This window comes from Athene cunicularia, assembly GCF_003259725.1.
Source record: "Athene cunicularia isolate RWA chromosome 1 unlocalized genomic scaffold, athCun1 chr1_part1, whole genome shotgun sequence".
Taxonomy (NCBI): Eukaryota; Metazoa; Chordata; class Aves; order Strigiformes; family Strigidae; genus Athene; species Athene cunicularia.
In genome coordinates this window covers 119,021,026-119,035,934 of record NW_020799091.1, presented here as the reverse complement: position 1 = coordinate 119,035,934, position 14,909 = coordinate 119,021,026, and the positions used below count along the sequence as shown (strand labels likewise).

The following is a 14,909-nucleotide window of genomic DNA, read 5'->3' as shown; positions in this document are numbered from 1 at the left end:
ATACAGAAAAAATGTTTGGTAAGTGCTATTACTCATCTGAATATTGAACAAGACAGAGTCTTTCATAAACAAGCAGATCTAGTTCTGGAACTACAGCTCTAGTTCTCCCTACAGAAAACTTGATTTTGGAACCCACATCTCTCACAACTTAAATATTTGTATGACTAACAGCTATATAGATTTGACTGCCTTAAAAGACAATATGAAACCACTGTTTTCTAGCATTTGTTTTACACCAACATCACAATTCAGGCATTTCAACAGTAGGAAACATTTCAATAGGAATGTTTCTGCTAATAGGCTTCCCTAAACACATCAACTCTATACACGAATTCTGAACATTTTATTTTCACTTCCAATCTCTGCTGTTAACTCAGTTTAAAACGTACCTCTTAACAGATACGTGCATAACCTAAGAAGGTAAGGCAGCATATACCGAAGTGCTCTCAACAGCCGTGAGAAACAAGCAAGAAAAGTACTTTAAAACCCTAAGTTTCTTTACATTTAAAGCCTACCTCAAATCTGTTAGTTATAGATAGGTCAGTGGTAACTTACAAAGATGCGGGGTTGCAGTGCACAAACAATGCAAAGTCCACCAATGCTGTAAAACCAAAAGCAAGAAAGGTAACAACATAGAACTCACAGCAAGTTCTAGCTGATAGAGAAAGATTAACTTATTACTACTCTGTTCTGATCACACACAATTCTCTGACTCAATCTGAAATTTTCACAGTACAAAACTGGCACAATTTTCAGTAAAACCGCATGCATTTTAGCTACTCTGACGACACAAGAGTCTCTATGGCCATGTGCATATATACACATAACCATTCTAAGTTGTAGAGCTTTTACTTTCCTCTGAAAGAGGACACCCCAAAACAATCAGTGCCAACTGTGCCTTATGCATAGACCTTAGTTACAGAAAGGTGACCAGGATCAAGCCATGTCTTTGTTGAAATAACTTCTAAATTCTCCACTTCCCATGTGGTATCTATTACAACTTGCACTGACATGCTAGTCGTTGGGGAGAGGTGGAAAATCCTCCTAATGTTGGTTCCTGATAATAACAAGCCTTTCAATTAATACATTAGAAAAACTTATAACAGAATATTAATCCTTCAAACAATGAACCACTCCAAATCTAAAGCAAGTTGAGTGCATCACCTACCAAAAAAACTGACTGGTTCAAACCATTCTTGTGCTTAACAAAAGTCAACAGCTGTCCTCCAGACAATGAGCTTGAAAAATTAAGCAAGACTCTTCCTCAGAATTAGAGTTATATACAAGAGTTCATGTTTTCCTCTCTATGAATCCACTACCTCCCATCATCAAAAACACCACCAAGTGGAAGAATCAGATACTAAAAATTACAAATCTTAAAAGATTTTGTAGTAAACCAAAAAAACCCCAACAATCAAAACAAAACTCCCCAGACTTCAGTCAGCCTAAACTTATGGAAAATTATTTATTAGCAATGAATGTAATACTTCTGAAATGAGACAGTCTAATAAACTGTTCTAAGCTCTTAATTTAAATTGCAGCTTTGTCAGATCAATTTAAGCAGCAATGGGGATCCCAACAGAAAAAAAGAAATTAATTCTTAACTGATTTAGGTTTTCTAAGATGTTCATGGGTCAGAATAAAGAATTTGACTTAATCAAAAATTTTAAAGATTTAACCTGAAAATTGTTGATTATTCCTGCCCTCACAAATCACTCTTCTTTCCTCTTTCTATTTTCTTCCCCCAAGTTTCCTGCTATTTGTTCCTGTGGATACTTTGCTGTTGAGCAAAGAGGCAGCCATAAAAGTCAAGAGAAAACAGCTTAGTCTGAATTAAACTGCCATCTTAGACCAAAACCAATGTTATATAATTCTAATATCTTATTTCTGCTATTTTTATATGTCAAGCATTTACTGTGATGTTCAGTCAACCTAAATGTAGGAAGAAAAGAAGAAAAATAGACATTAAGCAATGAGAGGACACACATACAGCCCTTAAACAATGGCACTCTGTTGGGATTAAGACCACTAGTGGATTAATGTGAAAAAAAAATTACTTACCACAGAGAGGAATTTGGAGAAATTTTGCAAAATAAATTACTTGAAATCATGCTAGAACACATTTACAGCAACAGAAAAGCAAGATTTTGGTTCTGGACACAAAGCCAACATAAATGTGTTTGAATTACTTTGACATCTTTGCAAATCAAAACACTGATCTATTGCAAATTCAAACTCCTTATATGAAAGAAAAGTAGCCTATTAACATCATGTACAACAAATCAGAATAAATGCGATGTTAAAACAACTCATTGGAGCGGCATGTTAGTCTGCAGTCAGGAAACCAATCTCCTGCTTCAAGACAAGAGTATAACAAAAATTGTTTCAGGGAAATTCTTTTCTATTGTGAATCTATGTCATTTCAGTAAGACTGGCAAAATCAGCAGTGAGTAACATACCTTTCAGACAGAAAAGAACTTTCATGAGGAGAACTTAATATCTGACATGTCTGTAGGCTGGCAACAGATGATGAGAGTAGTTGACCCGACTGTAATTTGTCAGCATCAGCTAAATTTGCATCAATTATTACGTGGCTGTCTATGTATTTTCTTCCAATTTTCGTCCTCAGGACATTCGTCAAGATAACTTTGGGTTGCCTGCCATATACATATATATATATATAACAGTAAATCATAAATACTGCACTGAAATCTAGAGAAAAAAACTTCTTGTTAAATTCATGTATCTTAGAGGCTTGCTCATCATAAAATATCATTACTTTCAGTTCCTTAGAGACAAAACAAAATCCCACTAAGGAACTTAAAAGCCCAGGTAAGCAGAAAAACACAAAAAATCAACAAGAGACCAGGGTAAGAAATGTTAACCATATAATTTCACCTTAGCTAAATATGATTCACATTGCATTGCTTTTAATGCATCATCTAAATATTGCTTAAAAACTGGTAAACATTTATTTCTAAGTAGTTTTCATGCAATATCTGTACACATTTCTCAAAACTACAGAGCAAACAATCTTGATTTTCCTGTGAACAAGAAACCTCCAGTAAATAGACTGAGTTTTCTCAAGTGCTTAGTCAACAGGTAGCAAAGTAGCACGTACATAAAAAGGTATTTTGCTCCCCTCCTCGACTTCCAGGTGGCATTCTGCAGAATAGCAATAGCAAGGCTCAGAAAAACACCCACAAGCATTTGTAGAGACAAACATCAAAAATAAGCTAACCAGAAATGGGAAGATGCAACTGCCCACTTGAGCACACATGGGTAAGAGCACAACAATTTATTTCATACAATGCCACTGCAGCTTGTTGTATAGCCCTTGATTTACCCACTTAGTTTCTCCAATTGGAATTTAAATTCTACCACTTCCATTGCAATTTATTTTGCATTAGGATGCAATGTCATGGCCTTCTTTGAATCTGTTATGAACAAAATTATCTTTTCTGTATCAGCTGAAAATTCTCGCGTTGTCTGTATTCATCCACAAAGCACACTCCAGCACAGACTGCATGATGTCTGGGGAGCAGTCAGATCTCTTCTTGCATGGAGATATAAATTTGCTTTGAATCAGGTGACTACCTTACAGACAAGAAGAAGCAGAGGCACACAGGTGATAAGCAATGAGGATATGATTGCAAGGAAAAGTCTAATAGAGAAGTAGTCTGTAGTCTGGATGTAACCTCCAATAAAGAAAGTTCCTAAACTGTTTGCCATCAGATACTCAGAGAAAATAAAAATAAAAAAAAACAGTGGAAAAAAGCATCCACTCTCGTCATACTTCTCCCCAGGTATCTGCAGTTGACCACTGCTTGGCGTGGGCGGGGAAGAAGCAGGGAAGGTACTGGACTTGATATGCTTTTCTTCTGACCCTTTACGCCAGTCCTCCTATTTTCATGAGTAGTCTGAAACATCAACAGTGAAAATACATAGTAATACCTTCTCTGATAAAAGAGGGCAGTTAAACAAAAGTGTTTTGACAAAAATAAAAAACCCACATTTTGGGAGTCCAATAGTTGAATTGAAATGAACTGATCTTGTCAGTACAGGACCATCTAGAATCCATCTGATCAGAAAACCCATCGCAGCGTGCTTGGCACCATCTCTGTCAACAATTATCAATAGGAACCATGTACAAGGGAATTCAATCAAGTCAGACAACATGAGAATACAGTTCATGAACAAGACTGCTATAGTACAACAAAGAATAGTGTCTCATGAAAAAATAACTGCAAGGAAAATTATTTTGTTTAGTGACACAAGGCAAAGACAACATACCTTTTAGACAGAAAAAGGCTTTGAAGAGTAGGGTTTAAAATTTGCCATATCTTTAGGCTGGCAGCAGATGATGAGAGTGCTTGATCTGACTGCAGCTTGCCAGCATCAGAAAAATTAGCACGAGTTTTAAGTTGCGCCAGTGTATATTTTCTTCCTATTTTCGTCCTCAGGACATTCGTCAAGATAACTTTGGGTTGCCTGCCATACATATAATAATAAATTAATAATAGGGTGCTGAGAACTTCTTAAGTCACATGAATTCAACAAAGCTTTTCTATGAGATTACTGTGCGGTGTTGTTGTTGGGGTCGGTGGGATTGATGTTGATTATGTATAATCTCACTGACGTGTTTGTACCCCCAGTGCTCACCCATGTACTGACCCTTTTGTATCAAATACAATTTGGTTATTGGTTCATCTTTATGCTGGCTCTGTCCTTCATGCTAGACCTAATAACTGGCAAAACAAGACCTTGACAGGACAACTGGTTATGACCTGATCTTCAGAGCTGTACAATTGCAGAGCTTTCAAGGGCTTCCCTTTCCAAAGGAGGAATGGCATCCTGTGACATTTCTTGAAAAATCATGTCATCAAGACTGGGCATAAAATAGATTCAGGAAAAATATATACACTTAAGCCAGCCTGTACATCTGTAAACAATGGTTGGGACACAGAATCCTAAATTACCTGTTAAATTGTCTACAGAATAGCAAGTCATGCAAAAGACATTTCAAAAGATAAAAATTCATGTCAAGCAGGAAAAAAAGCAAGCAAAGCATCTATTAAAAGCAATTCCCACCAGCAGACCCAGCAGGCAACCTGCACAACAGTAAGACTGGAGGTATCTTGGTGACAGAAAACCAAAAGTAATTATTTCTGTTTCTAAAGCAAGCAGCTATTATACCCCATCTTATCTATCTCCACACAAAAAAAAAAAAAAAAAAAAAAAAAAAAAAAAAAAAAAAACATGTAAGGATGGAACAGACCAAAAGAATATGTTACGAAAAATGCTGTTACCTGCTCCTGGTACATCTCACATCACTTTTCAAAAAGTGCAAAAGAGGATTATCTTGCTTTACAAAGTGCAGGACCAAAAGCTATTACTTGTTTGTACCCCTTTGGGGAAAATGTTTGACCTCTATTTCACCCAATAATCAGAGCTGTTAGATACAGTTCCTTTCTCATGATAAAATTTGTGTACATACCAGTGCTGTGACCACTGGCTTAAATTTGTGTTAGAAAGTGATCAAGATAAGACCTGGAGGCTACTGACCCCTTTTGGAGTAAATTATTACTGTCTACACCACCATTTTCACACCTACATTCTTCTACTAGTAAAGCCAAATTTTGGAAAAGTAGTATTTTGACAGTGGGATACCACATATCATGCAAGGGTCACCCCATCAGGTCCCATAAAAGCTGAGTATCTGTCCTGGGTTTATAGAATAAAGCCACCAATAGACTTGATATGTATTCAGCCATCTGAGCTTCTGCAGTACATGCACAGCTAAGGAGGTCCTTGGCCTTTCAGAGCCCACAGGAATATCAAGGGAAACTGACTGCCACATTCACTGACTACACCCTGCTGAGAAGAAAGCCTCTGTCTGTCATCCTTGTACTTCAAGGCCCTGACTTTTCATCAACTTATTAGAAGTCAGTGTTTTAACAGCAAACATGAACATCCCTACTAACCTCCTTACTTTGCTGAACCAGGAAGTTATTGCTGCCAAAATATGCTTGTCAGGATATGGAGAACCAGTATGTAAATGACTGCCACAAAACCCTGACTGCTACAGGGTCAGTGTTGGGGAACGGCTTGCAGAGAGCAAGGCCATGGGTCTCTGCAGAAGCTGATTACAGCCACCTGAGGTAAACAGAGGAAAAAACCCAGCGTACAGTGATGCTAACAAGAACTGTTATGATAACAAAAAGAGAAGTTGTGGCACATTATGGCCTTGGGGGTGACTGAAAAACAGGCCTGGGAAAGAAGCAGGCCAGAAGAAGGAAGATGTTGGGACATACCTGAAATGCCACAAGGGGCTGGGATATTATAATGTAGCTTTTTACATCTATCCAATAGATTTGTGAGTAGTATGCATGATTATTGTAGAGTGCTTATATAAGGTGTGATTTCTTTCAATAAAGTTGAAGCTTGCTCTATCATTCACATTGAATCGGCTGCTTGCTTCCTCTGCCCGCCGCAGGTCAGTACTTGATTCAGCCATGACATGTATTTCAATTACCATATAAAATACTGAGCTGAAAGAATCACCCACATCTTATTTAAGTACTTCTCCCACCCTCCTCCTGAAGAACACTTGACAGAGCAGGATGAGAAGCTTGAATTTCAGAACAGTGTTTTATTTTGTTTTTGTTTTGGTTTTATTTCCTTCTATTTCCCTCTTAGAAGAATGCAGGAATAATACTGCTGAAGTAAGTGCATGACTCTAAACTCTACTGCCAGGTGGTGACAGCTACCCTTGAAATCATTTTATCCCCTCCCTTGACAATAAAAGAGTTTCATAAGTAGGATACGAAACATTAATTGATCATTTACATAAAAACCATACCTAACTTTCTGTAATGACACTAATAAATTAAATTATTTGTATTTCATGACAGTCCTTATCTGTTTCATGACACAATTGGGAGAGTGTGTAAGAGACCACCATTTTATTAGAGGGACTAGGGAACTAACCCACCCTGAGAACCCTGTTTGGGATCACAGAAAAAAAAAATAAAAAAAATCTCCTGATGGTGACCTTGAGCAGGCCATGAGCAGAGGTGTTCAAGTGAGAGCAGCTGTGGTTGCTGCTTCCAGCCCAGATGGTCTCACATCACAGCAGGACTGACAGAAGCAATCATCTACCAAATTCAGTAATCCAGATCTTCAGCTAAAAACACATGTGAACATGGGTTTGTGTTAATGCATCCACTTTGTCCATTCTGACTAAAATTAAGTGGCAATAACAATGCTCAAGCAACACTTTAGATGAGACGTGCTTCCCTAAACATTTGAGACTAGCTCCTATCAATAAAGACAGTTTTAAAAACATCAGGAGCTAACAGAAGTTTGTTATTAAGATTTTCCACATTTCAATGCAAATAAAAAATTCCTCACTGGGAAGAAAGAACAGAGAAACTTTTGCATTAGAAAGATTCTCAGTATGCCACTTCACTCTTCCCTCTTCCGAGTTTTGTCAGTTCTCAGACTTTACTCAACAAACACCACCTCTTTAGAACCTGTGTGCTCTTTCTGCTTACTATGCAATGAGGTCAGTGTGTTGATTTTGACTTACTGAGAAACACCAGGTACCCAAATGGAACACTTAGAACAAGCTTTATTGCAGACAATAGATTTGAGTTTATTTTACAGAGAATCTCCAGCTAGTCTCTAGACACAAATCTATTTTGAGGAAGTGAAAAATGCACAGGTTTAGTATCTGAAAATTTGCTGTCTCTTTACAGTCTAAATTTCTCACTAATGTGCTGGTAAGAATTTTGGTAAAAATGATGGAACATCTACAAATGCTACTTGAAAGTCTGTCACATATCAAAATAAACATATGTAACAGATCCAAAGGTAGCTTGCTTTTTTTTTTTTAAAAAAAAAAAATCCTCAACACTGAAAGTCAATTCAGAGTTTACTGAAAGACCTTTAGAGATTGGTATCAGATATCAACCATTTCACAGCATAACTAAAACTCATGAAACTGCAAATAACATAGCTTTTAAATTCTGCTAGGTTGACCCTGTGAGGCAATCCCTCAAAGTTACTGAGAGAAGCATTTTGAGGTAACTGCAAGTAAAATGACAGCTATGCCTCTAAGGATGGATGAAAAATAAAATCAGAATCTTTTATAAGTTCAGCTCAGTTTGAATCATGCTGAATATGAAGGCCAGGCTAAACAATGACTATTCATATGTCATAAACCCAACAAATTCATCAGTGTCAAAATCATCTGCTATCATTAAGCATTTTCATTACCTGTGCACTTTGTTTTTAACACCCTCTCCTGACAAGTCATCACTTATAGTCAGGTTAAGTTCCAGTCAGAAAATGGGGCAGAGAATGCATACTCTGATTTGTTTAGATTTGAATGATCTGTGGAATAACAACTGCTTCATTAAAATAAATATCATTAATTTCATCATGAAGTCACTATGTTTCCTAGTTACTGTTAATTAATCTAATTCTAAATTTTATTTCCATTTGACAAATATGGCACTCACAGCTTAAAAATTTTCTTGGATAAATAATTATCTAGCTGACAGCTTCACAGAAGGGGACTTTAAATAATTTGCCATAATCTCAAAGAGCCCAAGATATTTACTCTTGGCAACAGAGCATAAAGAAATGGCACATCAGTAGTCTTATATACTTACTTAGGTGTCTTGACTGTAACACAGAGGTGGAAAACCTAGCTTTACACTGTCTTCCCCTACTTACTAATCACCATATCGCTTGGGGTTTTTTTTCTTATTGTTCAAGAGTTGATAGAGACAGGTTAATGACTGTGGACTACTGACCAAAAAGTGGCAAGCAAAAGATAATCTGGGAAATTTCTTAAATATCTAAAATATCTAGGGCAAGAATGATAATTTACACTTAAAGTAATGAACACCTTTCAGGATTCCAAGCAGGGCAACAAGCAGTAATTTCTCTGGCAAGTGTTGCACTCCCATTCTGATGTCACAGTCTTGTTTTGCGTTAAAACAAAGAAAAGTTACAGCTGCCATTAAATCACTGAAATATGATTCTCTGAGGGTGGGCTACCTAACAGCTTGAAAACCATCTCTTCATGACACAAATAATTAGCTAGAGACCAGAGATACCCATCTTCAAGAAAGATTCTGAAACTCTCAACATAAAAATGAAGAAGGATTAGTTTTGAGATGACTTCTTACCCAATTGATTCTTCATCATTAGAGCTGTGTCTGTCACAGTCCTTTTGCCTTTTTCCTTTTGTGGAAGGCTCTCTGTTGTTGGCACTTAATTTCCACTGAAATAAAACAAATAAAATTGGCAGGTTCCAACAGACATAAATGACATAATGGATAGTACACTAGAAAAAGGGAACAATGCCAGACATTGAAACAATGCAGCTGATCAAATAAAGCAGACCTACAAAGAGTATATATGACACTTTTTACAAAAAGTTAATTTGCTTGATTTAAAGCACCCACGTACCACCCGATCTTGAATGGAACTGTTTTCCTCCTAAAGAAATTTGACAACATGAGACAATTCGATTATTTCCCTATTTAAAGGGGGACTATCACAAAAAGGGACTTAAATATTAGGTCTGCTTTACATAACCACAAATACTCAGGATAACCTCTAATTTCCTTAACTTCATGCATTTTACTCAAAGTATATAAAATAGATATAAAATTCTGAGAAGAAAAAGGAATTTGAAGGTTTGGTACTTGGGTGACAAAATGCACAACAGCAAGACTTCATTTTTTCCAAATTCTCTTACCTGACCAGGATACACTTGTATTTTCAAATTAAATAAATGAAGCCCCACCAAAACATATAGTGATTTCTGCAGTTCCAGAAACTTATCTCCCTTTGCCATTACTCCTCCTAATCTCTCCTCACTTTTTTTAATGTAAAAGATAAGTCAAACAGACATTCAAAAATTATGCCAGTCAGGCTTAGAGAGCAGACAAACTTATCTTCATTACTCTTAAAGCATGTGGTGAAAGGGCCTCTGAAAAATTCATGCCCATGCATATTTTACACATTTTAGTGAAGTCTGCAAGGAACATCCCAAAACAAACTTTTCCCTACCTAACAGCCTGACTCTAATGGAAAAATACCTTCATTATTAAAGCAGTTGGCAGCAAAAAATTGTCTTGAAGGTGCTCTCCCCTCCTCCTGCCTTCAAACACTTCCTAGTTCATCTCATATCACTGGTCTTCAAGCATCCTAAGAGACCTATATGGCTAAATCACTGAAAGCCCCACAAAATTTCTCAAACAACATGGAGCAAACTCTGGCAACACTAAATACAACCAGGACAGACCTTGTACGGATAAAATAGTTTATTTTAATTCTGATACCTCATGAGCAACCTTTTATTTTAAAGTAGAATATAAAGAGTAGTCAGTGTTTAAAGCATGCAAAGCCCTCTACCACACGGAAAAAGTCTGAAATAGACAGACACATGTAGGAAAAATAAGAAATGGAAAATTAGAGAATATACAGGAAATAAAAAAGGGAAAAAAACACATTTTTTTCAATTCACCCAGTCTAATCGCTGCTTTTATAAAGGCAGAGAGAAAGACAAGAATTCCATGCAAGTGCTGTCTGGCTCCACCTAAGAGACTGCTGCTTGTAACCACTGGAGACATTACTTACAATTTCAAAATCTGACACTAACTGGACACTCTGCTCACTTAAAATTGTAACAGTATAGCACACAACCACACACTGAGTTTGTACTGCAGCATGCTCAAATGACCAAGCCTACTAAGAGACCTGGGTCACATTATCATCACTACTGAAAGTCAAAAAAGCTCCTAACATACATCACTAGGTATTTAAAGCTTGTCTGTGGGGGAGCCTGTTTGCCCAGCCTCACAGTTCTGAAAGCACTAAAACCAGCAACAAAAATCTCAATGCTGAGCTGAAGGAGTCAAGAGTAGTAAAATATGTTTCCAAATCCTGGCATCTTAAAAACGCTTACTAAATTTGGAACAGATTTAAGGAAGCAAATATTAGCTTCTATACGTGATGGAGATGATCAAGACAGTCATTTATGACAAATGCCATATAAGTACTCTTACAGTCTTCTGCTCTTAATACTGAAATCAGTTATTTCTATATTAGCACCTAAAATTCTGTCTATATATAAGAAACCTATATAACACTCTCCTACTCACTTTACACACCAAAGAACTTCTCTTTACCTCTTTTAAAGGGTAGTCCCAATGGTGGTTGCCTGGGAGCCTTGGCAAAGGGGACTGAACTTGGACATCCTCTGACTTGGTGTTTGTTTTCTTCTTTGGTATACGAAACTGAAAATAGATGATGTTAGACACATGGTAAAACTAAATTATCCACTGGAGCCAATATAATGCTATCTAGAAAGTTTTCCTAACTGTCAGGCAAAATAACAAAGTTGCAAGGGAAGCACTAACCTGCAACTTTAATTTAAATGCATTCCTCATTGATGCTTGATTCTAAATCATGTGTCATACCACATGAGGAGTTAGTTTTAACACATGAACTGTCTGAAAAAGCTCTTCCTATTTCATTAACTTTACAACCACCTCAAATGTGTGCCCAACAGGTGAGAACCAACCTACTGGTGCTTACAGTTTTGTTAGTTCCCACTGATTTGCTTATACTCTAGTTTAATCATATCATCTTAGAGAAAGATAAAGAAAAAACAAAATAACTGAATGTCATGATAAGTATCACACCAGGTTTGTTCTCAAATGGAACCAGCATTTTGAAAGTAATTATTGAAAGGTAAAGCATTTAGCAATTCACAGAAATTTGCCAATTCATAAAAATGTGTAGGAAATAATGTTCATGCATTGAAATTCAAAACAAAAATGGTCAAACTAAAATTCCTACCAGTTCATCAAGACAAGGAAAGAAGGTAACATTCCCTATCAGTTAATTAAACCAGTTAATATCATCTGAAAGAATAAAAGTGCAAGCCTTGCCATTTCTCCAGGTGTCCTGAGAAGCAGAACCTCACCTTGTCTGATACATTAGAATGTATCAGACAGGGAATGCAACATTTACATCTTTCAGACAACTGAGTCTATCTCAGCTAGGAAAAAGCTGAAGCTTCTCCATGTGGTGGCCACTATCAAGTGTATTATGAACTCAAATTTGCAAGTCACCAGATGCCCTACCTAACACGAAATTACAAGTAATTACTCTAGAACAGCAACACAAACAATAATTAACACAGAAATTGCATTAGTTCTGTAGGCAGTCCTTCAGACAGAACATAACTGAGCATACTCTACAATAATGAGATAATCCTTCAATTCTTCAGTTTGAATTTGCAAGTGTTCTTATTTCTTCTCTACACTTTTGAAAGACAGATTTATTTTTTTAGTAATTACACCTGAATTTCTATAAAATATCTCAAACTGCTTTTGCTGGTCAAATGTTGTCATAACAAATATGCTTTTAATAACAGATTCCTCAAATTATAAAGGATGTAAATGTTACACACAGGCAGTAACTTCTAATACAAGTACCTCCCTTCCCTTTCAATCAACATTTAAGGATCGAAACAGACATTTTCTTATTCAAGAACATCTGCAATTAGATTGCTCAATTTTTATTTTATTTTTTTAAGAAGTGGCCTACAAACATGTTCTATCAGTCAGAATGCAGTCTTCTGAACTGTACCTTAATGGGCAGGTACAAATTTCTTACTTTGGAACTCCACCTGCTGCCTGTCTGTTATGATCTTCCTAAGAAGAAATATTTATCTAAAATTTGAACACGCATTTAAAGTTACAGAGGTTCAGATAACCTCTGTAATACCATCACAGACATCTGAGAACAGGTAAGACAAGACTCAGGAAACAGAGACAGGTGGACAAACAGAAAGGGATAAAAAGCACAAGATATGTTCACCAGCAAAATTTCCACCTCACCATACAGTATCTTCCCAATGATTGCACTCATTAATAAGATGATGGTTTGCAGTGCCTATAATTAACTATAATTAATAGCACAAAGTCAAGAGGTAACCAACAGAGGTCTGTATGAATGGCAAGTGCAACATAAGCAGTTGCCTCAGCTTTTCCCGAATATAAGGTGACTAACACAACACATACATGGGCACATGCACTTCACAGCCTCCTCATCTAAACCAGCAGTACTTTTCTGATGTTTCCCACCTGTAGGATCAAGGGTCAGAGAAACTGCATGAACAAGGTGCCAGAAACAGCTTATTTCTAAAATATTAGACAGTCCAGACTCTACCCAATCAAACCAGTTGCTGTGCCTACAGTTCGCTTTCACTAGTGCTTCCATTGCTAGAAGCTACTATTAACAGGGATATTTTAGAAAAAATAAACACTAGCATAAGCAGCCTCTGAACACAGCTCTGTAGATAACGAAATATTATGGAGTTATGCAGTTGCTCTACTTACATGAGCATTACTCAGTATTTTAGATGTTAGCTTAGGTCTTAAAAAGTCCTCAAAAACATGGTGTTCATGTGAAATCAAATGTTAAGCCTATCACGTATAATACATATTCAACAACAGACATTACTATTGACTGGTACCAGCATAAACTGTTTCTCAGGAAAGAGTGCTCCAACAAAGCAAAAGCTGGACCACTGAATAATGAATTTGGTTGTGCAAATACATGAAAACACCCTAGGACGCCGACAGCCTCAAAGTAAATTGTTGCAAATTGTAGGAAGACTTACACTGACATGACTTGAAGATGATCTTCTTTCCATTATGTTCTCTATTGAAAAAAAAAAATACAAAATAAGCTTAGCAATTTGTGTGTTATTCATTCAGAGAGAATCAGGACCAGAGTCATAGGTACTAAGCAAGAACAAGAAAACCATTTTTGAGTAAGCTGGCACAAAGAGCAGTCATTCATCAAATGGTTGGGGTTGGAAGGGACCTTAAAGACCACCTAGTTCCACCCCCCTGCCATGGGCAGGGACACCTTCCACTAGCCCAGGTTGCTCAAAGCCCCGTCCAGCCTGGCCTGGAACACTGCCAGGGAGGGGGCAGCCACAGCTGCTCTGGGCAACCTCTGCCAGTGTCTCACCACCTTCACTGTTAAGGATTTCTTCCTTAGATCTGATCTATAATCTAACCTCTGTCAGTTTAAAACCATTGCTTCTTGTCCTGTCACTACAGGCCTTGGCAAAAAGTCCTTTACAGCCACAATACAAGAGACATGTGCTTGGGCAAGGCTCTGGAGTGTCAGCATGAACAGAACTGTTGCCGAAATTTTGACTAAAATTTATCTTCAGTGAAGGCATTTACTGCTTAACTCCATCCCCGGCAAGCACACAGCTAATAAGCAATTCAGGCTTTGATTATAAAGTGAAAAGGAGTCACAGAATACATCTGCAACACTACAGGAGCTCCAAGAATAAGGTAAAACTCAAGGATCCCTGTTAACAGATAAATGTCTTCCTCAGTGGAAGGACACAGCTTCAGAGCTTCGAGTATCCATAGGCGTTTAATTATCGACTATGGCGTAAAACATTCAAACCTCACGGCTCGTTTGAAGTCACTCAAGAGCTTTCTGTTTGAGTACTTAGCTCGGCGGTTTTTCAACTGACGGCTCCAGTCCCCTGGTGCGGGGAACATCACCACATGAAGACTACTAAAGAAAAGCCTAACTACTGCCTACACGAAAGCCCGCAGGGAGGAGAAGCTGACAAAGGGCGGCCTTCTGACAGCTCTGGGGGCAACCGTGGCACCGCCCAGGCGTGGCACCGCCCGGACTGCCACCGCCGGAGCCCGCCCCGAGCAGGGCTGCCCGCGGCCCCAGCTCCTCACCCGGCCGCCGGCTCCTTCCGTCAGGAAGGAAACGGGCTCCTCGCCCGCAAACGGGCAAGCGCCGCGTGTCCACAAGCGCCAAGGAGCGGCAGCCTC

General features: G+C 37.8%; 1 protein-coding gene across 4 annotated transcripts in view; it reads right to left on the bottom strand.

Moving 5' to 3' along the window:
• The window catches only part of SENP7 (SUMO specific peptidase 7), a 47,383-nt gene extending 33,627 nt beyond the window's left edge, over positions 1-13,756 (bottom strand). The window contains exons 1-5 of one of the 4 annotated variants that reach the window (XM_026851747.1): positions 13,715-13,756; positions 11,211-11,318; positions 9,201-9,295; positions 4,294-4,491; positions 2,460-2,657 (exon numbers count right to left, since the gene is read on the bottom strand). In XM_026851747.1, the coding sequence (XP_026707548.1) occupies positions 2,460-2,657; positions 4,294-4,491; positions 9,201-9,295; positions 11,211-11,318; positions 13,715-13,747 (632 nt within the window). In that variant the 5' untranslated portion in view covers positions 13,748-13,756. The remainder of the gene's footprint in view (positions 1-2,459; positions 2,658-4,293; positions 4,492-9,200; positions 9,296-11,210; positions 11,319-13,714) is intronic. The other 3 variants (XM_026851763.1, XM_026851755.1, XM_026851769.1) reach the window with 3 other exon arrangements.
• Positions 13,757-14,909: the final 1,153 nt, after the last annotated feature.